Consider the following 27,003-nt stretch of genomic DNA (forward strand, 5'->3'; position numbering starts at 1 on the left):
AAATATTCTGATGCCTAATAATATTGAGCCAGAGGTTACAATAGACCTTGGGAGTTTGATCACTATTCTGCATCATGCATATATATAACCCAATGGGAAGGCTTCCTGTCTTTATTAGTTTTATTCTGTTTAAGGAATTCCTTGTTCTGTACAGTTCTCTGCACAGAGACAGGCTTCCCAGGAACCCTCTCTTGTATCTGTATATTTTGTCCTGTGCTTTTCTAAACAGATACAAAAGTGGTGGGTACCCACTGGCATTTAATCTTAGTCACAGCTTGTTGAGTGACTTGATCAAGGCCTTAGGAGACTTTACAATGCACAACAACATTTGTATTTCTTACAGCTCTAAAACTGGACAGTTTGGCTCCCAGAATGGTCATTTACAGTACCTACCATCACTGTTGGTCTCCATGTTGTAGGTATGGGTTTGACAACATTTTTAATCTGGACTCAGCTATTCTGAGAGGGAGGAAAACAAGCAGGAATGAATATAGAGTAGTACTAAATTTAATAAATGAAAATTACTAAAAAGGTTGAAACTACACAAAACTAGTGCCCTATGACCCGCAACATGTGTGCAACAGTCACTGGAAGAAAGTCTGATCTGCTGGATTTCTGAAAAGAAAAAGTCTGACAGAAATGTATTCTCAGGATAAAAACCTACAAGAACAACCGACCAAAATCCCAAGCACCCCCTCCCCCCAAAAACATCATGAAAACAGACACTCTGCTCACTAAGAATTCTTGTGCCCAAAGGGTACAAACCATCACATGATGTGCCTGTTCTTTATGTAGTTCACATGCTTCTCAGCTGAACAGAGCTGCTGTTGTAAGGTTGAGGAAAACATGCAGGGTAAATATCTGCAAACCAAGCAGCCTGACTGCATGGGAAAGGGGGGGGACACAGTCATTTTTAACACACCAACACCAATGGAAGCCTGAACACATTTCACTTTCAGACCCACTGAAAAAAAAAACCTCATGAAGACAGAACTGCTGTTCCTGCTGCCTATGTCTCTATAAACTACTCAGAACTGAGAGGAGGAGAAACAGAAAAAAATCCAAACAAACCAGAAAAGTTAAAATACAAACAATGAAGAAACAAGGAGAATACTTCTGGACATAAAGCTGATCAATAAATATAAGCCTATTTCCTATTTTTAAGCATATAAAACCAGCTCTTCTGAGAAAACAATAAACTTGTAGCAGATTTAAGAACAGCAGAAACAAATGTAGAATCCTAAGTTAAAGGCATCAATACTGGTTTAGAATCTAATTATTACAACTCAGAATATTCATTAAAAACCCCCAAACCACCAAAACCAACCCAAAAGCAAACAACAGGCCCCCATCCCCACTGCAACCAGTCTTGATGGAAAACTTTATAATGTGCTAAGAAAGAAAAAAATTAACCTTTAACAGAAATTGCAACCATTCTGTTTGAAGCCATTACAAAGTTTGTTTACAACAAAAATGTTAAAAATCAATGAAAAAAATCTTCCTTTAACTTAATACAGAAAATTAGTAGCAAGCCTGTGCAAATCATCATGCCATAGAAATTAAGTAAAAATCTAGTTCCTTATCCTTTGGAAAAGAAAAATTTGACAATAGCCTTTTTCCTATCAGCCCATGGCTTTGGTAGGAAGTGGAGGTTGAGGGTAGAAAAGAATTCTGTGATGTCTATAGTAAAACAAAAGGAGCAGCTCCCAGAAACTTTAAACTACTGCAGGGACACAGATTGGAGGTCAGGGCAGCTGACAAGTTCTTGTATTTATTTATGAATCAATCTCACCTTTTAATGCACCAATTCAGACAAAAAGAACTTGGTATTAAATATGTATTTCATTAATTCAGGGTGGATTATCAAGTAAGTTTGTAACTACAGACAAGTTTTATTCACATATATTACCCACTACCAGAGTCTGAGGCTTATCTATATATGAACAATGACATTTACTTGGAACATAGGCATGCATATCCATGGGTAATATGAGGAGTTCATTAAAGAATGCTTCAGACATTTACTACCTAATGAAGGTTAGTCTGTGTAATACAGAAAGTTTTAGGAACAGAACTTCTACTTTTCAGAAAGATACTGTTTCAGACTGGAATTTTCAGAAGCCAAGTAGCAAATTTATACCAGGTTAGTGTTTCAGCAAAGTAAGTTCCTTGCAAAGTCAAAGTTAACTGTATTAAAAGTTACACAAATCCAAGAATGTGCTTGTAATTTATATATAAAAAGTGACAATGCAAGATCTGATTTTCAGTGATCTTAATATGTTTTCAAAGTTCATAGTTGAATCCATACATTCCTCCCTTAAGCTATGATTTGAACTGACACATGCTTGCACTTTTAGGATTTGCATCAAATCATTCACAAATCTACCAGTGCTGCCTATTTTCCAGCTCTAGGCCGGGATTCGGGTCGCAGCTTCCTCTTCTGCGTCAGCTCTGTTGGCGTTTATTTCTGCCAGCGTCCGACCAAAGCGAGTCCACTCATCACCACGAGGAACAGCAATTTGCTGTGGACAAGGAGAGTGTTATTTAGACCTAATGATAAATAAATCTGAGCTCACTTTGAACGGCAGAGCACTTAAGAAATATTCAGAAGAGGTTCTCATAGAAAAGCTTACCTTTATTTAGTGTCACTTTTTAAAACAGTCTGACCATCAATAGCTCTAACTAATAAAACAAGCAGAATTTGAGAATCCTACATTTAAGTATATAATGATATTATTACAAACTTGGGCTATACACCTCCATCTGAGAGACTGCCTCCAAAACTGAATCCTAATGCTATATCCTCAGCCCATCAATCAGTTTTGTACTACTGCAGTACACATACTTGCAATAGCAACAGCTTCCCTGCAGGAACAAAATAGGAACTGCTCCACTGCAGTCACAATTCACATGTGCCACAGTTACAAAGAAGACAAAGTCTCTACAAACAAAACCACTGGTTCTTTCATCTTATTTTGCCAGCCTTACAGTAATGTTTTTCCTTTTTAACAGAGTGACAGCACACTAAAAAGTTATGCTAGAACACCCTAAATAAAACCCTAAAAGGAATCATTAATTTGAAAATAAAAATTAAACCTAAAAGTGATTCCTGTAATGACAGGAGAAAAAAAGTGAAAAGCAAGTTGCTAAGTAAAGGGCAAAGAAACTCAATATACTTTGCACAATATATGGTGTACATACCTCTCCCACATCATATATAACTATTTGTCCCTCTGAATCACCTACAGCAATCTCTCTCCCAGAATGTGTCCATCTCACACGGTTCAGAGCAGGATTGCCCTCCACAGTGATGCTTGCAGTTGGTACCTATGTGGATTTGAAACACATTGCTAAAAATGCATCCGGTTTCATAAGCTGTAGATTACAGAACACACCTACTCCCTCCATGCTGTATCAAAAGAAGTTCCCAGCACTTCAACTGATGCGCAGTAGGCAGATCAGAGACTGCACACCATACAAAGACTCAGTGACATGACTAAAACAACACAGTTTCTGTCCCTTGGCCAAAGTTCAAATGTCCTCTATCAAAAAACACATCTGCACTCTTCCTGCGAGACAGGAGGCACAGACATGCATTGAAGTCAACGACAAGGAGTCCTGGGATCTCAAGAAAGATTATGACAGAGGGCAGGGATGAAATCAGGTGTTTTGGCACGTCAAGTCCTGTCCAAAAGGCTAGAACCAGGTAATTCCAATTTGAAGCCAGGGGCTGGCATACGGTCTACAACTTTCTTCTATATGTAGTTTTAAGAAGGTGAAATTTAAGTACTAAGTATCTGTCAGGTTTTTCCTCTGACCTACCTCCAACAAGTCTTGGAAAAGACTTATACTATAATGAAGTTCATAACTCACGCTGGAAAACCAAACATTCAATTCTCTAAGTTGAGAAACAAATGACACCTTCACTGCAGTATTACCATGGCAATAGGAACAACAGTGGGGTGTGGTAACAGGTTTGTTCACACTGTTAAGCTATAGGCTGACAAGGTCACAGGGTGGGAGATCTAAAATCACTTTCACAACATGGATCAGTGTTACACCAGTAGACGTTTTGCACTCTTGTCACAGGTAAAACAATTATTGCTGTTATTCATTATAAGGAGTCATCTGAGTTGCAACCCTGTAATCAAAGAATGCGGTCTATTACACAGAAGCTACTTGAACTACAGAATATCTAAGAACAACAAAAAACCAAACCAAAACACTACGGTAAACTCTTGCCTTCTTTTTAAGTGTACAAACAGTTTTCCAGCTACATTTGACAGTTAACCTGACTTCCTCACCTCAGTATCATTGTTGAGATTCCACAGGTCAAGTCTGCCCATCCCATCCACACAGGCAAACAAGGCAGGGTGAGTTGGAGACCACATCACATCATAAACATAATCTGAGTTGTCTTCAAAGGAGTAGAGAGGTTTGTTATTCTGAAAAAAAGCAAAGATGAAAATGCAATACCCAAAACCTGCAATTCAAAATTATAAAGCTAAAGGGCAAACCAAAATAGAGAACTTCAATATAACTAAAAAGTAATTCACATTTTGACTTGCTTTAAAAAAATGCCTCTGCAGAAACCAGCCCAAAATTAATGCTATTATTAAAGGTATGCTTTCCAAAGCATACAGTCCTTTTGCTGGCTGCTACTGTAAAACAATCAATAGCAAGACAACATTTTAAAAGACTGTAAATTTAACACATTAAGAATCTTGTAAATCAAGCCAGTGATAATTCACTGACAGCACTTCAGACTGTTACTGGGAGATTCTAACTCTGCTTCCTCTGCTTTGCATTCTTCAGGGCATCAAACTGACAAAGAAGTAATTCTGGCAATGGGAATGACATATTTCAATTGTGAGCCTCATGAAGTTTAACTGACATCAGTTTTGATGCTGTCCCCTAGTCCTCCACAAAAATTGTAGCAAAACATTTGCCTTATGAATATATGAAGCAACTGACTTTACAACATGATTTACATTTGATTACATTGTAATCATTGTTGATAACAAAGGGCAAAAGGGTGAAAAGAATGGATCAGAAGTATACAAATGATGCACAAGCTGAAAGCAAAGCTTTATGTTGTTAACCGTAGTTTTGCTCATCAGCTGCCTCCTCTTTGCAGGACTGCAGCTAAGAACCTCAGGGCTTCACAGGATTTGACTTCAGGTTAGTGAACTGCCTTAAGTAGCTTACATTATAGCACCACCTTGTGTCAAGGGCTACGAAGAAAACCACTGAACTATCTAAGTTACCTTAGTTGTCCAAAGCTTTACTGTCCAGTCAAAAGAAGAGGTGACAAAAAGATGTGAGAAGTCTACAGGTCCAACTGCTGCATGGCAGTTGATACCTGTGATTGGTCCCTGGTGTCCTTCAAACATCTCACTGATTCCAGCTTTGCTGTTTCAGAATATACAACCAAGGTTAATTTATTTGGAAACTGTACATCTGCAGACAGAGATAGCACTGAAATGCAATTTAAACATAGCCACAGGAAGATTTTGCTGCTTTATATGGATGTTACCTCACTGCAAAAGGCTTCACCACAGCAGGATCGCAGAAGACCAGGCTTGAAAACAGACCTTAAGTTCAACATCTATTTTCTACTAACCCTCAGTGCCAGAATATATCCCAGGGAGAAGAGACTCATTCAGCAGGTACCAGTCCACACATTTAACTACATTGTCCTCCAAGCAATAGCTAAAACTTCCATTCACACAAGGAACAAAATCCAGTCTTCAGGAATGAGCATAAAACTCCCACTGATTTAAGAGAAGTTTATGGACACGGGGTTCAGACATAAACCAGTAACAATATATCCCTAATAGCCTCCTATCAGGAGCAATGAAAAAGAAGGGGGGGAACAGATGGGAAAGATGTTACACAGAAGTGATACAATTTTGGGTATTTTGGAACCAAAAAGCTGTGCAGCGAAGGTGATATGTATTTGAGATGAAACCTGGACACTCAATTGTATTTAAGAAAGCAATTGATAAGATACAGTCAAGACAATTTCAAAATAGATTGAACAGCAGGAGAACAGCTAGCCAATTTAAGATTTGTGCGTGATGTTACTGTACAATTATCTACAAAACTGATACGAAGTTTGGAATGTTCTGCTACAATTCAAATGAATAAAACCACAGTAACCTATGCTGTCCTCATCAACACAACTCATAATACCAATTCAATATTCCAACTTCTCCTGTTTTTAATGAAGCTCTTAGTCAGGAAAAAGTGTGCACTGCAATTCACAAACAGCTACTTTGAACTCCTTCAACACAAAGGAGGAAATATGCACTTTAAATGATTTTAGGAGTGTAAAGCATGCAGGGACTCATCTTTTCACTATTTTTATTTCCTTTGAATAATTAAAGTTTGTATTCACCTGCCATGACGGCATGCAGTGTACACTGAGCCTTCTTCACTGCCAACAACAAAGTTGTTGACATCTCCAATAGGGAAAGACATGCAGGTAACAGCCACAGCCTTGGACTGTTTGTGAACCAGCTCCATGCTATCCTGTAGTGAAAATATCAGCAACTTAATTTATGAAAAGAAATATTAACACCTACAAAATCATTTAGATTTTGCAATAGGAAGGGGTTTTTACTTCACTTGTATAGATTGGGCAGGAATAAGGAAGTTTTCTTATTAAAATTGTTTCCACCACTAATAAAAGTGCAACAAAAATATACAAAAGGATCAACAGAAAATATTTGATTCCACAGGTGGGCAAATATTTTATCAAATATCAAGCTATTTTAATTCTGGGTGTTGGGAAACTGTTGATTACTGTTTCTGAAGTTAGTTAAATTTTTTTACAAAATATTAACCTGGAATAAATACTGTATATATCCAAAGTTATCTTACCTGTGGTTGGGAAAGCATGTCCAGACTCCAAGAGCATATTTTCCCATCAGTTGAGATACTAATCAAATTATGAGCATTCTGGGTCCCAACAACATTCACACAGTACACTGGGTGCTAAGAAATGTAAAATACTGTCAGAAAGGAATTTACAGGTAATAACTGGTTCTGATATAATTAACATACAGTAAAATATACAACTTCACCTTTTAACAAAGCATAAAAGATTGAACAGATTGTCAAAAGTACAAATACTCCCCTATAAAACTGATACTTATTTTTCTGACACTGCGATAATGCCTAAATGTTCATGTCCATATTTTGGACATTCAGAAAAATCAATCAAGTGCACTGGACAGTTTCCTAGACATTAAATACATCTCAACATGGCACAGTCCTTAAAGATATTTCACCTCCTACCGTGTGAGCAGCAGCTGAAAGTGGAGTTCTCTGCACTGGGGTTCTCTTATTGCTGCGATTATCCCATAGCACTATCTGGCCTGAGTATGTGCCACCAACCACCAGATTGGGATGAAATTTTGCAAATGTAGCTGACATCACTGCTGACTGATAGAAAGAAAAACAAACAACAAAATATACATAAACTATCATTCAATGACACTATGTCTAAAGAAAATGAGGACAAATATCAGAACAAGTTCTTTGCCTAGATTCATTCAATACACTGTTTCAGTGTCCAATGAACTTAAGGATTCACATACCCTTTTTGACCCCTCAACAGTCTTTTTATCATTATAAAATGAAGTTTTCCTTGTCTTTTCTTTCACATGCATACATCTGTATTCCTCTGAACACAGTTTGTTAGCAAAGGAAGGCCCAATAACACACAAAATTTTGATAATGTTTTGCCAAATTCTGTGCTTATTTTCTTAGAGAATGTAGAAATACATTTTGATACAACAAAGTTACTTCTGCAATCTGGGCTTTGACAGTAACGTGACAACTTCAGGTTAAATTTCAATTCAACTATGTAATTTTCCAAAACAACAGAAAAAAAAGTGGCTATCTCAGGCTTGGCATAATGGAAGAGATTTGCATGTTTTTATCTTTCAGAAAACTACTAGAAAACTTTCATCTGCCTTTTTCTTGATGCATATTTCTAGTTTTCATCCTTGCTCCATCTCCTCAGGCTGTCTTCATTTTATTCAGTAAAATAAGCTGTAGTAGTATATGCAATCCCACTCAATCCCCTTACATACAAACCTTTGTGGTTCAACCATTACACAAAAAGACTTTTTTGTTTTTTAAATAAAGTAAGAGAATCAGTTCTCAAACACGACTGAATTCTGAATGACGTCAGAAATTCTGAAACAGGATAATGTTTCTCAGCCACAATCTCTAGCTATCAACATCTGTTGGCAAATAAACATGGTTAAAGTGAATGCCAGCCCAATGAAATAATTATATTGACAAACATCAGGAAGGTACTTGTCCAAATTCATCATGATAAAATCTTGAGCCTCCCAAGACAGAATCATACCTGGCAGTGAAAGACATACTCTGGGGTAGTTTTCTTGTACTTCATATTCCATACAAGGGCGACCCCATCAGGCTCGTGAGGCGCATCCTCATTGTTGTTGTAAGAGGCTACAAGTAGTTCTGGGTACTGCACAGTAAGTGGAAAAAAACCTCAAAGTAAGGAAGATGACTAGCTAATGGTTCAGATAATCTAGAATCTTTGCTTTCTTTCACCAAAATAGGGTTAAAAAAACCCACCTTACATTACAAACGAATGAAAAATTGTCAGTTAAAACTGTAATCGTTACTAATTTAGTTCATAAAACAGCATTAATGTACACATCAGTTCTTTCATCATAACTTGCTTTTAACTGTAAAACCCAGTACTTTTAAGTGAGCTTTCTTTTCAGTGGAGCTCGGAGTTACCTTTAAGTAGTCCATAAACCAAAAGCAAATATGCCAAAGACTTTTTTCATAATACAAACCTTTTGCTACTTTTCACAAAAGATTAACAGCTCTGTCTACTTTTTGCAAATCACGGTGAGAACACATTTAGAAATGCAGCCTGTATCAACTGTACTTCTTATTTGAGTCAAATACACAGAACAATTTACAAAGGTAACTGTTTAATCTAAGCATTATTTCTTACCTGAGATGACCAGTCCAAACAACTGACAACACGATGCTTTGACCAACGTTCATCAAAAAACTGCCTGTTTAATGACAGTTTTGCTCCTGCTTGAATCTCTCTATAAAGACAATTAGGAGATATTAATATTAGATCACTTTTTCAATTAAAAGTATTGGACATGGAAGTATTCAAAATTCACATTACCCTTCTTTGTCCTCTAAGTCTCTTCCACTGTAGTCAAAGAAAATGTTGATTTGCTCAGAAAGGGCTCTTTCAACAATCCTTGTGGAGTGATCAAAGAAACTTAAAAATTCTTCAGAATGCAAAATTTGTTGTTTTTCTTCTTCAGTAAGTTCATGAGGGGCAGCTGAAAAAAATTTATACATATGTTTTCTGAACTACATGCTTTCACCAATTCTTTTCAAGAATGAAAAACAAATATTTATCATGATTTAAAATAATTTTTACGTTTTATATTTTGCTAGCTGACTGATATTTAACAAATTAATTTTAAATGAATGGAACAAAAAGTTAAAAATGTATTGATGCCTTTCTTTACAGCACACTGAGAATGTCTTGAGGTAAACTGTACCTTCTTCCTCCTCCTCTTTTTTTAATGTTTTTTCTTCCTCAGGTTCCACTAACGGTTTTGGTGCAACAACATCATCTTCCTCTTCCTCATCTAAGGAGAAACATTATGGTGAGACTGTCAGTGTTTCTAAAGAGTAACAGTAACATTCCAGAAGAATCTCAAATAAGCTGATGTAAAATGGTATCATGCAGCTTAAAATGGTTGTATTTGTAAAATGCAGTCCCCAGGATAACATTATCGCAACCAAAATATCATTGGAATACTGTCTACACCTGGGTTTTAGTTGCACTAAATTACGTAGTTGCATAAACTGAACTAAGACACACAAGAAATTGTAAAGAATCCAAAGCAGAAATCTCTTACAGGCATTCACGATTCCACACAAAACCATGTGGTGGATGCATGTTCTGTGTAACATATTGACACATTAATGCTGCAGAATAAAGAAAAATCAAGTGTCTAAGTCTACAGAGCAGCTGCTTATCTGCGATCTGAAACCATCAGAGTCTAATGGGTCTGCACATGGCATGAAGATGGCTTACATTAGCTTTCAGGTTGCTATTCTGAGAGGCAAATTTTGCTAAGGATAATAGCAGAGAGATTACATTTTTTCTGTCATTCTAGATGCAAGTCTCATTATCTGTATCATGTTTGGCAATGAGAACTTTACAGGAAAATGTGTTTTCCCTAATTGCAATGAATAACAAAATGTTAATGTTCGGGAATACTGACAAGGCTTACAGCACTTTCTGCATTTCTACATTTTATTCTTTGAATACCGTAAACCAGAAAATACCTTTAAATTACTTAGTGTTTTGGAATATGTATTTCCTGGCTTTTCTTCATCCACTTTCTAGAATAAGCTTCTGAAAAGATTCTTTTTATTGGTTAAACAGCTATGTCATCTGCTTACAAAGGAATGGCAGCAGGAGACTGCTGCATGCCTCATCACAAGTAATGAGACAGTATTCAACAGGGACTAGGCTTGTTTGTTGCAGCCTCTCCCTGACCCATGTTCAAAGTTATCTAACACAAAAAGTAAAGGAAAAAAAAAATCCACATGCATGCACACAAAAAGGGTTAAAAAAAAAGGGGGTGGTTAAGGGATGGGAACCAGCTGCCAAGCCATGGTCCCAGCAGCCAGGCCAGCTGACTAGATAGCAACAACCAGATGGTACTGCTAGGATTGTCTCTCTACTGTGAGGTGGCAATGGGATGGCACAACATTTTTCTGCCTGACTGCTTCCAATCATGTCTTTCCCCAATGGCAAGCCTGTGCAATTACCAGCACTCCAGGAGGTCTACAGACAAGCCTTTACCCTGCAAACAAAATACAGCTTGTAGGCCATACCAGCTGCCAAACCACACACATAGTGATAGGTTTAAAGAGGTCTGAAAATCTTTCTAACTCCATAGTATAGGCAATAAAAATATAACTGTACCTGCAGGAAAGAAAGCTTTAAATGACACCGTATAATGCACACAATAATACAAACTCCAACTTAATCAAAATGATAATGACGTATGCCAATCCTACATTACTTGAAATTGAGCGATTTTTATGTTCTGACAAGTTTACAGAACTAGGATAAATGGCATGAATGATTTCAATATATGCTCATACTTTTGAACCAAATGGTGAAGGTTAAAATCTTTCCTTTCAAGGGCCTCAATCAGCCACAAAGGAAAACAGTAATCACTGTCTTTTCAGCCAGCCCAACCGCATTTGTCAGCCCTTTCTCCGTCAATGCAGCCAGAGCAATCAACCTGCCAAACATTCAGAATGGAAAAACAATCTGAAAATACAGGGTATAATGCACCTGCCAGTGAAAATGGCCATTTCAAGAAAAGCTAGTGATCTCAGTGACCCTGCTGAGGAGGCGGTGGTGCAAAGGGGAAAGAACCCGTAAAAGAATTCTTAGTGATCTCCACTCTCTTGCACATTGACACTTCCTTACAAAGCATGCCAATTACAGCTTTTGTGCTACTTAAAAAAAATGAAAGCTTTTTTGGGCAAAATAATCACGCAGAGAAACAGAAAGACACTGCTCCTTTTTAGATGGATTCGCATGTACAGCAGACTTGTAACCTGAAAACTGTATAACTTATAGCCATTCTAAAGAATGGAATTCTTAATGTCAAATCACTACAGGTATGAACAATGATTAAATAAAAAATGTAATACGAGTTAACATACATGGATTTTAAGAACAACAAATACAGGACCACATATTCATGTTACAGTGACTTCAATAAAAATCCCCCTCTTGTTCACTCTGCCAATCAATCTTGCAGAATTAAATGATGCCTTCAAATTTACAGATTTGGTTTTGGGTCACCCTGGATACATTATTCTAGCTTTGAAAGTCCCAAATTAGAAATTTCAGCCCAACCCCCCATTAGTCATACTACACTGATTCTAAGTACCATTTTCAGTGACAGGAGTCAACTTCTTGTCAAAGTAGACGGTCAACCCCTTAGTGCTAAGTGACCTTCTAATCTACATATTTTATTCAAAAGATCATATAGTTGATTGCTCCTGCCTTTTAATGTTTGAAACATAAATGGCATATATTATACAGAGCTCTAAATTCCTTCATAGTACTTTCACTGCATACAGCCAGCTGATATTACTGCATTTAAATGCAGGATACAGCACTTATTTTAATATTCTCGAAGTATCAGACTTGAAATTGAACATGTCATCTCACTGATTTATCTGTAACTACATAAATCTAAAACCTTCTGTCTAAAAAAGTGTCATATGCAAACTTTCTCATTCAGGGATCTGTAGGGGAAAAAAACCCAAAACAAAAAAACCCTACATATATACAAGTTCTTGACCTTATTATCCAAAACTAGAATGCTGCTTATCCAAACCTGGGATGCTTTCTCAGAGAAGTTTACGATCAAAAAAGGAAGCATTAAACTACTGGACTACAAAAGAGGTAAGAAATGTTTGTTTTAATTAGTTTTCTTGTGTCTCCTTTATCTTGAATTTATTTGATAACAAGTAAGATGCTGGAATTTGCAAGGAATTGGCATAATAATAACATATCACCAAAAGACTGAAAGGTTGGACACACTATTTCTGAAAAAGTTCCACATTTATGAAGTCAAGAACCACGATACAGTTGCGCACTGCATTTATTTCAAGTCAGCCAGCTCAATTTGGAAACCTTAAGGGAACTTCCTAACTTCATCCTCCTTATTCATTATTGACTGTCCCTACTGGCATTTTACGCCACTTCAATTGTCAGTATACCAAATACAATTTCAGATTTAAAAAAGGCTGCTAAGACTAGGAAAAGTCATAAGGCCGTGAAGACAGGAAATGGGACTGTCACATCAACATATTAATGAATATTCATTATAATATGCTAAGGGATTTACACCATATTGTTTCTGACAGGCGAACAGGGGATCTAAGGTTACAAACTGAGCAGCAAAGTAGCTGCTATTTTTATGCAATCTTTAATGGCAACAAATTTCTTGTCAATGAATGCTAAAAACGGATTTAATGAACCACTGAATTTTTACTTTGAGTTAACATCGAAATTGTGATGTATTTTGGCAAGACAGAAAGAAAAGCAGTGCTATAAATTAGGCTGCACCTAGCAATAAACACTGTAGAGTGCAGTTCCAGTTGTCTGAGTAATCTGTTGCTGCAGAGTAGGTTAATCAAAGTTAAATCATCTGTGAAATGGGTGGCTTTTGTTAAGCTGAATGTCTTCATATCAAGTTTTCCCATCTATATTTCACTGTACATTTAAAGGCATGTACTAGATAATACAGAACCACAGAATACTCTGAGTTGAAAGGGACCCACAAGGATCATACACGAATATACAAGGGTCTGGTATTATTATTAAAATATTAAAATGCATAAATGCTACATTCATCATAACAGCATCCAAGAAGCAAATCCTATACACCATACTGTTATTACTCTGCTTAATATTTTAATTCTATGTCTTGGAGACATTAGCAGACAATGCTCAAAGAGTGGAGCTAATACATTAATACTGTCCGCCTTAATTGTGACAGCTGAGCAAAATCATATTCCCCTATATGCCCATCTTTCTTTGAATTAATGACTTCAAGGACTCAGAACACATCTTTACTGGGCATACTGGTGGCTAATTTCTTTCCATGTGATTTTGAACAATATGTTATCAAATCACAAAGGAAGAGACCAAATAGTATAGTAGAGACCAGTGTAGCAAGATGTATAGATAAGAAAAAAAGAATTAACACCAATGATTACAATACTGTGTGTAGTGGTCAACATAGAGCCTGCAGAACATTAAGATATACCAGAGTTCACATCTGAATTACATCTTTGTTGTTGAAACAATTTCTGCTGCCTGCTAGAAAAAAATGAGTCAAGGAATGGAACATAATTTCAAATGTATTTTCAGATAGTAGATCTGAAAAATTCGTTGCCAAATAGAGGTTAAATAACAGCCCTAATAACCAGCTGACCAACACCAAAATTGAACAATGAGAGAACAAGGAGAAGTGTTACACACAGCACCAGTGAGAAATAGCAGAAAAGGGGATGTCAGAAAAAGGATGTTGCGGAATGAAGCAACCTAAACACCGTATGTTCATGTTATGATCATGACAAGTTACTGTAGTAATGGCATACAGACAGAGACACTTAGGCTTAGTTTATCAAGTAAGGGAGAACAGCACCAAGTATGGCACAACACTTTTATCAAGCCAAAAATAATTTAATTGGTCACTAAATAAAAAAGATGGTCATCATTACTGTATGTACAGAATGACAAAACTCACCAAAACAGAAACAGAACATGCTAAAAGAACATGGAAAAAAAAGGACCTATTTTCTCTGCTATATTCCTCATAACAATGAACCATTTCATCATTTCATTTTCTTTTACGTAACAAATACAACTGCTACAGGAAAGGAGGGTGAAAACTAAGGCTATTGAAAATTTAAGAGAAAAAAATCAAACCAATAGTGTGAGGAAAAACACCCCAACAAGTATTGCAAATTTACCTTCTAAGTGTACTTTGGATGTGGGCATCTTCCTATAGTGAAACATGTTCATCTTCCTATATGAAACATGTTTATTAACTTCAATTAATGGGGAAGTTTAAGATTCCACAGAGTTCAGTATACAGTGAATGACTTCCTGTGACAAAATACTTACCACTCTACATAAAATTCAACCTATAATCTCAGTGAAACTGACTTCTAGGAGACCCCAATTTTATTGTTTTACAATAAAAAAGACTTAATCTTCCTAAGACAGGCAGTTTCTCAAATACTTCGAGGTCATAATAAATCAACACATTAGTACTGCACTAAAATAATGGAAGTTGTAAGAACTGTTAGCACACCCAAGGAAGCTGTTCATCACCCAAGGAAGCTGTCACATTTCAAAATTAATTTAACTGTTACACTGAATCCAAAACAGGCATTTCCAAATGCCAACTTTTAGTTGAGGACATGAAGTCTCTTCTATTTAACTTACCTGGTATGTGTTGCCATTTCCATAACAACTGGAAACTGTTTTAAAACTAATTTACTTCTATTTCCTATTTATCTGTCTCTGGTGGGACAGACTGGTTGTAGTTTGAATGTTTCCTAATTCAGATTACAATACAACTACAAAACCACTGTGCCACACAGAATTGGATCAGAGAGAACTATTTAATTTGGTGTTTTGTTGTTTTTATTTCCTCCCCCCCCCGCTTCCAAATCAGTGTTAGCACAATGAAACCTACAGCACAAGCAGACCTAAACCTGCAGAATAACTGCACAGCATATCTAATAAAACTGCTTCTATCTTCCTTTATTCAAAAGCACAGCTCCAGCAGCATTCTAAAATCTCGAGATATATTAATTAAGGGTCCAGTTCACTTCATTTTATACGGAGGTGTGAACACTGGATCTAACTGAGCTCAGATGCAACTTTGTTCCTTTACAAAGGAGCTATTGCAGGTATAAATTCAGTTGCAAGCTCCACTTTCAAGTGTACTTTGCAAGGTAACTTTGTTTACAGTACGTGCTCTTAGATAAATAAAAACCACAACAACTCAGATTGTGAGAATAAGAAACTATAAGACACATTTTATAGAATTTAAATTTATCTAATTGCACCCAAAAATTCAGCATATTGCTTTTGTCAATTGTTTTTAAAGAGGTCAAAGTTTTCTTCCCACAATAAAAATCTCTTACCTAGTGTCTCCTTTTTTGGAGGCAGCGTGATTTACTCTTTTTTTAAGCCTAGGTCCTATTTGTGTTGTCATTGTAAAATGTGAACACAGAGCTTAATTATGAATGTATTCAAGCAGTCTTAAGACAGACCTCAAAAAGATCTTTGCTAATATTATAAAAAGGTACCTGTAAGCACACATACATTAAAAAAATTTATGATGGCCCTAGAGAAATCAGTCTTTCTAAGGTGGAATGGATCAGGAGACAACACATGTATTAGAGAGCTTTCTGGTAAATGTAGAAATAAAAATGACCACCTTTCCAACTGCACTACAGTAAACCTCTACTACAGCCTATCCACTGTGAAACTCAGATCATACAATCCCAAGCAATTTCCACTGTCAGCAGGCAGCAGAAATAAAACTCTTCAAGCACATAAACTATGAACGGAGTCTTCAGATTCCATGAACCTGACAGAGGGAAGAAAAAGAGACCTGAGGGATTAGAGAAAGGAAACGTTAAGGTCATAGGAGAAACGAAAGCAGGAAAACCCTAAACACTTATCTGTGCAGGGATACAGACAAAATGAAGAATGGAAAAGAAGCACAGTTAGCAAAAAAGCATATCCTCTGGCTCTCTGAATAATGAAGTTTGGAGGTATTTGCATAAATACCCAAAAGTTCACATACTAAAGAGCAGGAAAATGCAAAATTATGAATGTAGAATTAGGTACTAAAATTACTAGCAAAGACACATACTCAAAGTCAGTCACATTAAACTACCAAGAGATTGTGTTGTAGAACTACACACAAGTTAGGTCAAGACTAGTATTTTTGTTTGCAGCTAAATTCAAGTATTTCAACATTGTAAAGCAAATTTGTCCCAACCTAAGTACTTGGTGTTGTTGAACCTCATGAGATTCCCATGGTCCCACTTCTAGAGCTTGTTGAGGTCCCTCTGGATGGCATCCCATCCTTCAGGCACGTCAACCACCCCACTCAGCCTTGTGTCACCTGCAAATTTGCCAAGGGTGCACTCAATTCCTTTGTCTATGTCACTAACAAAGGTATGAAATAACACTAGTCCCAATATGGACCCCTGAGGGACATCACTTGTCACTGATGTCCACTGGGACTCTGAACCATTGACCACCACCCTCTGGATACAGCTGTTCATTCTATTCTTTATCCAACTGACAGTTCACCCACCAAATCCATCTCTCTCCAATTTAGAGAGAAAGGTGTTGTGGGGGACTGTGTCAAAGGCCTTACAGAAGTCCAAAGAGACGACATGTGTAGCCCTCCCCTTGTCCTCTGGTGTAGTCACTCCACTGTAGAAAGCCAGTAGGTCGGTCAGGACTTGCCCTTGGTGAAGCCAAGCCAGTTGTCTCAAATCATGTCCCTGTCCTACATGTGCCAAGTTGTGTGTGTATTCTAAAACGTCATAAATGCAAAATATATCCCATTTATTTATCAGCTGTCAGCTAATTAAGCAACTCAGTGTCTAATCTGAACAGTGACTAGGAGTGTGAAAATACCATGTATTAGTAGTAAGAGTGATGTTAAACAAGATGCAGAATGACAGTTAGCAAGACCTGTATGAATTTAATAACAGAATTTATATCAATTATCTCACATATCAACCTTCATTTACCTTATTAAGTTTCAAGATCACAAATGCTGGTTTCAATTCAGCCAGTCATTGTTATAATAATCGAAGACACCAAAAAATAACTTAGGTAGCAATAAGTTAATCATTCACCTTCCTTTGGCTGAGTCATAACAGGTGTTTGGGTCTCCTTTGTATATGTAACAATTTCTCGAGGAGGAAAGTCAACTTGTGTAATTTTGGCCATTCCAAGTTTAACAGGTCCACGTCTAAATAAAATTAATACAGAGATCAGAAAAAAAAATTAACTTTATTAATTATTTCATATTTTGCCCACAATAATACCCAAGTCATCCTGTCACAGCACTGCTTAGTCAAACTTAAATCCAGTGAAAGCTCAACTCTGAAGAAGTCACACAATTAAGACTAATATTTTATCATTATTATTTAAAATCAGCTATTTATACATCTGTGACAAAAAGAAATATGTGCATATATAAATATCTGGACTGTAGGATGTAATTTTAAATTTTTGCTCTTTCCGTTTGACCAGAGTACTGCCACATATATGACACATCCCCATTTTCAGTGGAACAGATCTGCTGACAAGTCATGTTTGTAGAGCAACAGTTCTAGGATTTTAAAGTTTGCAAACCAACCTAGTTATTCTGCAGGGAAAAGCATTTCCTAGTCTTTTAACTTTGGTGCCCTTTTTTGTTCAGCTCTAACAGTATTTATCCATAATATGTTATTCCAGAGCACAATACTGAAAACCTCTGAGCTTTCTGGCTTTAATTTATGGAAGATCCTAAAAAGGTAGATATAGCTAACATCAAACTACAATATATAATGTACTTCCAAAACTGGCACAAAATTAATTCAGTCATTGTAGCTTCCTATAAAAGCTAATTGCAGTATGTCCTCTAATAATACTGCAATGATCCAACAATTTACCTATATCTAATTGAGTTGTTTATTATCTACTCCTTTCCTAAGATAAAAGTGGAAGAGTAACACCTTTTGAAAGGTTTTGGTGAGCAGAATCATAATTCTTAGAGCACAATACAGATTCTAGTAAGTGCTTATAATGAGATACAGTTTTTATAAACATATTTATAAGAAAAAACGGGAGTTGCTCTGTTTTTAAATACAGTCATTCTAACTTTTTTATATTAAATAAATTACTTCCTAAAGTTTACATTTTGTCAAAGAAAGACTCAAAGGAAAACACAAATAAGTTTTGTTATTAGAAATAAGCATCTAATGTATATTAAATAATATAAAAATTTCCCATTACAAGCAAATTGTGCTAGGTCTAGGGACAGTGAATTTCTATCACTTACACAACAGTTTCTTAACAACAACAACAACTTGAAGTGTTAAAGAAAAAATAAGCTCTTATACTTATTATCCATAAGCATATGAAAGAGGGAATATAAGAAATCTATGCAATACCCCAGATCGGAATCAGAGTGGAGCTGAAGAACTGATGGATCAGTATCCCAATGCAGCGTCCTGATACCCCAGGTTGAACAATCATGCAGCATTAGCAAAAAAGGCCAGAGATTAGCGAAGCAAATACACACTATAAAATTCTAGAGTTACAGCAAGCTTATAGTTATTTCATTATTCACAAGAAACGAGGCAATGCAACATCAGTTATGGGAAATTCAGCACTCAGTGCAATAACACATGCAGTAATTATAAAAGTTAAGAAGCAAACACAGAATTCAGAGCTATCAGCAAAGAATTAAACTATTTTAAAGACTGAAAGTTAAAGACCTGCAAAAAATGTAGCTCTTATGAAAGGCAAATAAAAATACTGACAAGAACCACTAGAAACTTCACATTCCTTTTAAAATCTGTTCAAATTTGTTCATGTCATATGAAGACAGATTTGTTAACATAATGCAAACTTGCCCAGAGCAGTAAATATGTGGAGGAAACTGTCATATTGGTAAAGGAAATGAGTCAACACATAAGCCTTTTGGTAGTGGGGTAAAAAAGCATTTCCACTGGGATAGAGAAGTGCTAGAGTTTCCAAGATGTGACATTGCAGTAATTATGGGTTAAGCACTGCCTTGGGCTTGTAAGTGTCATCTGAGTTAGAGCCAACTCCATTTAAGATACTTAAAATCTTTTAGAAATAGTGGGCTTTGGATTAATAATACGTTTCAAAGTCATGTGGAATAATGAACAGAATGGATCTATTTCAAGTTGCTTTTGTATCAGAAGAAATATGAAGGGGGAAATCAATATTCCCTCCCCCTTCATTTTTAGCCCTCATCCTTTCTTCACAAATTTTCACGTAGTCTATTGGCTGCTATCAGGCTTGGGCTGAATTTTAAAAACGCACTTGTAAGAGATTAACAGATTAACAAGCATGTTTTTTTCTGAAATTCTCAGATATTATTATATATATATAAAAATACCATATTTTTGAATAAAGAAAATAAGTAATTTTACATTTTCAACCAATACATGGTAACTTTCCTATAAACCAGGTGCAGAATTCCTAAAAGCAAAGTTGATCTGAAAAATGTACACACAATGCCATAAAAGCTCATAAATACGAGTGTCATGCACTACCTTGTTCTTGTAGAAAGTATGCATTAGAAGTATTAATCATAGTTTAATTAAGAATTACAAATCCACTGTCTTCATATCTAGCAAATCGATTACATCCACAGCAATAACTTCACACCTCTATCTCCAAAACCTTTTCATATCTTTTGTGGATCAGAAAACACATGATTTTAGCCTGAAGTCAATTACTTTGAGTATACTTATTTGTTACATCTCTGCTATCATTCTTGACCAAAGAGAATTAAGCTTGGAGTTTAATCTGGTGCCTGAGACTTCAAGCTGTATATTGCATTTCATGTTCAATCATAAGCAAAACCAAACCACCACCCAAAACTTCACGTTGCAAAGGGTAACTTAGCTAGAGATACAAATGTTGCATCACCACAATACTTTGTCAAACATTTTCTCAACTTTCTCAATCTCATTTGAGAGGAACCTGGGGAAAGGGCTACAAATATAAAACGCTCCAACTTGCACCTGCTTAAGATCCAGCCCTTATTGAGGGAGCTTTCCTGCTTTCAAAGCACTCTTTTCACTTTCAAGAGTTGTTGCAGTGGTGCCAGGGACAGTCTGTCTTTTAAAATAGTTGAAGTCAACAAGCAGAGCAGGATAAACAATTAAGATGTTTCTCAGAGATATTCTTTTAATATAAAGATAACATTCTGAGATAAAATTCAACTATTACATATGTACCAAAATGATGTAAACCACTGTTTCTCTAGTTTTCCAGTTGTTTGTTATACCCTGAGTTAAATGAATTTATCTACAAGCTTCAGTTAACAGAAGTGCCCATTCTTCCACATATGCCTGAACTACCCTGTATCCAGGTACATTCCGAATGCCTCCAGTATCTCTAAAAAGTCTTTTTTGCTTTTGAACTAGTTCTATGAAGCATCCACTTAGCCAAAAAGTAAATCAACTGTATTCATTTCTAGTCTTGAACTTATACTCTTAACTGAGGAAAAGGGAAAAAAACAGGTTCAAACTAGGAAACAACTCTTTACTGATGAAAACAAAGCAAGACAGATGGAAGTAACAGCAGGAGCAGTCTGAACACTGTTCTACTAATTAGTAAAAGAGTTACTGACAAGATTCAGCACCACAGAAGAGGCCTTCTAACACATCTCATATTGATACGAGTCACCTGTGAAATACCAGAAAAAAGACCAAGTGACATCAAAGAGTCCAACTTTCAGGTTCAAATGTATGGGTATGTTAGAAATGTATGAACTTGTACTAATAGTCTGGGATACTGACACCTCTTTCCCGGGGGAGTGGAAGAATATTATCCAGTGGTCAGAGAATAAGCAAGGGGACTCTTACAGGGACTCTGTAGTGCCTTCAATGTAGCTGTACATTCACACCTCCATGCCTTTAATACCACAATCCTGACACAGATTTAAAGTTTGAAAATGCATGAAGGTACTGAGGCTTAGGGTATGAGTTTTCTCAGGGTTTCATAAGAAAATGTATGCATACAACACTGTGTTACTATGTTTGAGAACATACAATCAGAGAGCAGAGTGCACTGATGAGGTAGAAATAAATTTACTACACCACATGGTGTTCAGTTACAGGTATGTGGCCTATACATACTGTTTCCTTGTGAATTTAAATTAGGTATGAATGGAAAAAGTTCTTTTCTTTTTAAAAAGTTATCATCGAATACTTCTTGTTTATTCTTCCAGATAGTAAATTTAAATATAAAATTACTATTTAATAAGCAATAATCACATATTTAAAATAATTAAAATCTGCTTGTTACCCAGTTAAGGAACAACTACATTGTTTCTTAATTACCATGATGGACAAACAAGATCACACCTGGGCACTGTTAAAAAAAAAAAGTTTGGGTTCATATTTGCTGCCTGATGTATTCTCTGTTTTAACATAATGATTTCTACTCAGAAATAGGCACCATAAAACTGCTGTTCAGGTCATTAACATTTTGAATATTTGCAGATTAAGACTGTATATAATTAAGAATGCATGATCCACATGTATACAAGATGCCACTGCAGTCTTTTTAAAAGATATTTCAAAGTGGTCTAAATACTCATTCCTTCTCCAAAACAAGTATATGATCAAAAGTAACTGATGATAACTGCTGAGGTTACTGTGCTTTAACTAAATTTCATCCACAATGCATATTCAGTAAATTTTAAGTACAGGAACTTAATTTGCTGAGAAAATATCTTACCAATATTAACAGGCAGCTACTGCTCTTATTCGCAGATCATGCACAGGAAACAGTAGGAATACCCTTTGGAAGTAGTGTTTCCCACCTTATCACCACTTTGAATATATAACAAATATTTATCTGACTCTACTTTACAGCAGCCTGTCTCAAATCATCATGTACAAAGAAATGGTCAAATAGATGGGGCAAGTATTGGCAAAGAAAAAAGACCAAAATGACTGTGGCTGCATTAAGATGGTGTTATGTTTTGGCAAAATAAGAGAGACTGCAAGTGCTGTAGCTGTGTTACACAGACGGCTGCAAAGTGAAATAATGAGAAATACGGTTCTGAGTAAGGAAAAATTAAAACCAGAAGTAATGCAAAGTCTGTAGACATTATCTTTTATTAGACCAACTAGGACTGAGGAAAAAGGGAAATACACTATACACATACACACTCTTCTTTAGAAAAAGCTGGAAGAGCCCAGAAGTTGGACTTTTCCTGTTTGCTGCTGTCCCAAGACAATCATTCTACTTTAAACTTGCAAGTTTAAACAACTCCACATTATTGTAGTTGCACTTCAAATTTTAAAGTAAAGCACTTCTGCAAAACAATCCTGTACACTGTAACCTCATGCTATTATAATCAAGTAATTAATCTTGACTCCTTCTGAAGCTCAGTTATTCAAAATACAAGTAGTGAGCAAAGCAACACGACAAGGAAAGTGACGTACCTAGATCCAACAGCACCATCTCCGGAGTCCTGGCTCCCAGCCTCACTTGGCGTACTCACGGATTTGGAAGACGGAGAGGTAGGAGGAGGGACTAAATAGTGAAACAGACAGGTATCCGCTGTTACTACTCGCAGAGGTTGCACAGCTTAGGATGTTTTCAAATTAATTTAAAATGAAGTATTAAAAAAAAAAAAAAAAGTGATGGCAAACAAAAAAAATACATGGATGAAAATGAACAGCAGAAAGAGAGGGGAAAAGACAATGTTAACAATTCATGCTGGACTTTCATGCAATTGTTTGGCATTTATGCATCTGGGGCGTACAAAAAAAAAAAACATGGAGCGAAAGACATTTAAGAGAAAATGAACTGAAAAAATATCCTTAAACTGAACTTTTGACAAATGATGACACCGATTTTCAAAGGGTAATTTCCACGAGATCACGTTGCTTAAACATAAAAAAGGATAGTTGTTAATACAGCTTTGACATCAGTCTTTGTTAAAAATTAGACAATGAAAGTGTTAAATTGGCAATGTTGTTTCAAAATATATGATCGCTAAAATGTGGACCAAAAAGTGGCTTTGTCATGCAGCATGCAGTTATTTTTGTTCTGGTTTGAATCAAATCCACATAAATCTTGTGTCTTACAATAAAGTTTCTACTGTTGGGTTTTGAGGATGATTTTCTTTTTTAATTGACAGTAAACAGTCTAGTACTGCTATACTGAAACTTTATCTTAAGAGTCAGTTCATTTTCAGCATACAGGTGAAGACTGCATTCACACTTTAAAAAGGAACATGTTTTTTGCAACTGATACATAATAGTGAATGATACCATGCAATCTGATACAAACACAAAGTTATTTTGACATTTCTTTTAACTTTTTTTAGAAATAGCCAAATCTATTATTTAATGAAACTTAGGGTTGATACTTAGGAATCAGGGGGTGTGTTGAAGCTACTCATATGCTTCATTTTTCAGTAATATGTCAAACATTCACTGTTTAGGAACCCTTAAAAAGTACCTTTAATCAACAGAACACAAATTATGTACATAAACTGGTATCTACTCTGTCAAGGGTCAGGCATAGAAGAACTGTGAATTTAGATCTGCAAGATTTCTACAGAATTTCCTGAAATCACAAGTATATTGTGAATTCGAGAGAATTTTTCCGTCCCATCCCAAAACAGAGACACGACTTTGGCTGAAAAAAATTCTCCCCTAATTTTAGAAAACCCACGGTGAATTCCTCAATTTTTTTTTAAAAAAATCATTCTTCCAACAGGAGAGAAATTTTTTATAGGTTTAGAGTTATATTTTGTTAATTCGCACATATTTATATAAATAGGGATGTATATTCTTCAACTCCTTATCGCCGTGCACGATTAATTTACCCCAAAGGAAACGCCCACAGGCCCTTCTATCGCTGTTTTTGAGCATTACCAGGCGCGCTGAGAGGAATTCTGAGGTCTCAGGACGCGCAGCCCGAGGAACCCGCGCCCAGCGCTGGTGCTGCACCGCCCTCTTGTGGGAAAAGCCATTTTCGGGAGAGCCCTCCCGTAACTGGGGGGAATCCCATTGAGAGACCAACATCTTACCAAAAGAACAAATGAAATTTCACCTACCCCAACAGACGATTCAGCTACAATACCTTCTTGAAAGTAATTCTGGTTCACTAACTTATGGCTTCTTATATAAGAAGTACAGTAGATATCAAAATCATACTGACATTGCTGTGGTCCCTCCTCCCATAAGAGAGCTCTCTCTCTCTCTCTCTCTGGCAGTTAATAGGACAGGATTTGTCTTAGGAATGTTTAATACAATTTTCTATGAAGGAATCTAACGTCAAGGTATCCACCTCCACCGACAGTGCCAGCACACAAGCTTCCTGCACACCAAGCAGCTCAGCCATGAGTTACCTTCAGCTCAGGGACAGGATCACTGCATCTGCCAGCAGAAAAGGAGCCTGTGCCTTAGGCATGCTAATTCCGAGGTACCAAGGATATATTAGCTTGATTTAGGATCCACATCAGATCTGGTTATCTTGAAAGGGAACAGAATGAATCCCCTGCAAACCCTCCACTGAAGGGTGTGGTTAAGTAGATGCTCAGTGGAATTAACCACAACATGCAGGGCTGTGCACCAGTCTTGGATGTCAACACTCCCAAGCTCTTCATGAACAGCTACTCTGAGCCTATGCAACAACTTGCTTTGAGGACTGACTATTCTGTGGTTTTTGGATCCTCTCACAGATTTGAAAAAAACCAATAGCCCTAAGTTTCTACAAAAGTCTTATCAACTGCCTTGGCAAAACTTTATGCAAGGGAAGTGTTCAACCATTAGTCTAGCAAGCAAAATCAGTAGTAGGTCAGAACTGATTACTTAAAAAGCTGTATGCCAGTGCTAACATAGCCCAAATGCACTCTCTCAACAATGCAAAGAGTTCAAATTACCAGAAATGACTGCTGTGGCTGTTGGAATGGAACCAGCAGTAAGAGTGTTTATTCCATGCTTGCTTTTGACTGCTTGAGGATTATGCAAAAGCAATTATGAAAATATAATCACAGATATACTATATCCATAAGAAATTATTATTAGTTATTTCCAAACCCAGTTGAAATAGAACCTCACCAATCAGCCAAACTGACAAGCTTTAAACCTCCTCAATTTCAGAGTTAGAGACAAAAAGTGGAGTTGAATTATCACACTCTTTGCTTTCATCTTCCAGAGCAATGTGTCTACGTAAAGGTAAAAATCAACAACCAATATGCTGCACAGGTATCAGTCATCACCCTTGCTAGTTAATTTTTATACTCAGCCTTGCTAATGCTCCATCAAAGTCAGTCAGGTAAATGACATAAGAAAAACAAGGGTGTAAAAGATACAGAAAGGAAACACGCCAACTCCAAACAAAAATACTGGCACTAAAATTTGGCATTATGAAAAAGAGTAAGGAGAAAAAGTACAGTAGAATAATGTGCAGGAAAAATAGGGGGGGGGGATAAAACACATACATGATATTTATATATTTTAACTAATATACTTCAAATAACACACTAAGGGTAAAACACGTATTTTACAAAAGAGTGTTATGTAATGTGTACTGAAGCACATCACTTGGTATTTATACCAAAGACCATGAGGACAAATTAGTATTAAAACCAGACATGTACACTCCCCCAAAAAAGTGGCCAGAGAATTTTTATTTTAGATATGTAAATACCTCAACCCTAACCAAAACAAACAAACAAACCACCACCACAAAAAACCACCACCAACACCCCCCCCCCCCAAAAAAACAAACAAAAAAATCTCAAACATTCATCTCAAACAAATATTAACATTCCTACCAACGGGAGAGTCAGGTGTTAACCCCATGCTCTGAAGTAATGCTTCAGCTTCTCTTCTCTTCTTTTCAAGATCAGATTCTTCTTGTACAGGAAGAACTTCTTTCTTCTGGTCAGTCTAAAAGTGATTCAATAATTAAGTTATAGCATTTAACAGCATTTAACCTTTCATTTATTTTGAGACCTCATAGGACTTCTTTGTTCTTCTGAAACCTATCATCATACGGGTTAAGTATTTGACTCCAGTAATTCTGATGGTCCTTTTTGTAGATAAAGTAGACAGGAATAACAAAGTTCTGTAGCTTTGGTACTGTCTTTAAAAGACATATATAAACATCCAAAAAGTTTGCCACAATGAATAACACTTCATAAGATTAAGAATACCTTTTTTTTACGCTAATGCTAAGCACTGTAAAATGCAAAGACTGAAGACACAATAATCTGTATCTGTGTATGAAAGTGTTTTAGAGACATTGTCATATTGTTACAATTTTGAAATTACAATGACTGTATCAAGGAAAAGTAGTTATCTTTAAGTTGTGTTATTATCTGCTAGATTTTAAAAAAACCCACTCAAAAACCTACACCTCCTCCTCTTTAATTTAGACATAAGGCAAGCTCTACTACACTCTGTATCTTTCCACAATCATTTAACTGCTTTTTTAAAAAGCAATTCCCAAATTTTAGAGCAAGTTCTCAGCTGCTAAGCTATTGTATCACATGTGGAATCTCAGATACAGGCAATACATTAGTACAAGATCATTAGAACATGATT

General features: G+C 36.3%; 1 protein-coding gene across 10 annotated transcripts in view; it reads right to left on the reverse strand.

Moving 5' to 3' along the window:
* Positions 1 to 1,741: 1,741 nt before the first annotated feature.
* Positions 1,742 to 27,003, reverse strand: part of DYNC1I2 (dynein cytoplasmic 1 intermediate chain 2) — a 28,380-nt gene continuing 3,118 nt past the window's right edge. For 3 of the 10 annotated variants that reach the window (XM_027637280.1, XM_027637279.1, XM_027637278.1), the window contains exons 3-18: positions 26,232 to 26,346; positions 25,335 to 25,406; positions 22,882 to 22,972; positions 18,838 to 18,897; positions 17,536 to 17,651; positions 9,585 to 9,674; positions 9,197 to 9,359; positions 9,011 to 9,110; positions 8,384 to 8,509; positions 7,303 to 7,449; positions 6,886 to 6,999; positions 6,401 to 6,534; positions 5,268 to 5,412; positions 4,305 to 4,445; positions 3,202 to 3,327; positions 2,252 to 2,522 (exon numbers count right to left, since the gene is read on the reverse strand). In XM_027637280.1, coding sequence (XP_027493081.1) covers positions 2,409 to 2,522; positions 3,202 to 3,327; positions 4,305 to 4,445; positions 5,268 to 5,412; positions 6,401 to 6,534; positions 6,886 to 6,999; positions 7,303 to 7,449; positions 8,384 to 8,509; positions 9,011 to 9,110; positions 9,197 to 9,359; positions 9,585 to 9,674; positions 17,536 to 17,651; positions 18,838 to 18,897; positions 22,882 to 22,972; positions 25,335 to 25,406; positions 26,232 to 26,346 — 1,854 coding nt within the window. In that variant the 3' untranslated portion in view covers positions 2,252 to 2,408. Of the gene's footprint in view, positions 2,523 to 3,201; positions 3,328 to 4,304; positions 4,446 to 5,267; positions 5,413 to 6,400; positions 6,535 to 6,885; positions 7,000 to 7,302; positions 7,450 to 8,383; positions 8,510 to 9,010; positions 9,111 to 9,196; positions 9,360 to 9,584; positions 9,675 to 17,535; positions 17,652 to 18,837; positions 18,898 to 22,881; positions 23,027 to 25,334; positions 25,407 to 26,231; positions 26,347 to 27,003 lie in introns of all 10 variants that reach the window. The other 7 variants (XM_027637286.1, XM_027637281.1, XM_027637277.1 and 4 more) reach the window with 6 other exon arrangements.

Source organism: Corapipo altera, unplaced genomic scaffold (genome assembly GCF_003945725.1).
Source record: "Corapipo altera isolate COAL_440 unplaced genomic scaffold, ASM394572v1 45, whole genome shotgun sequence".
NCBI classification, from domain to species: domain Eukaryota; kingdom Metazoa; phylum Chordata; class Aves; order Passeriformes; family Pipridae; genus Corapipo; species Corapipo altera.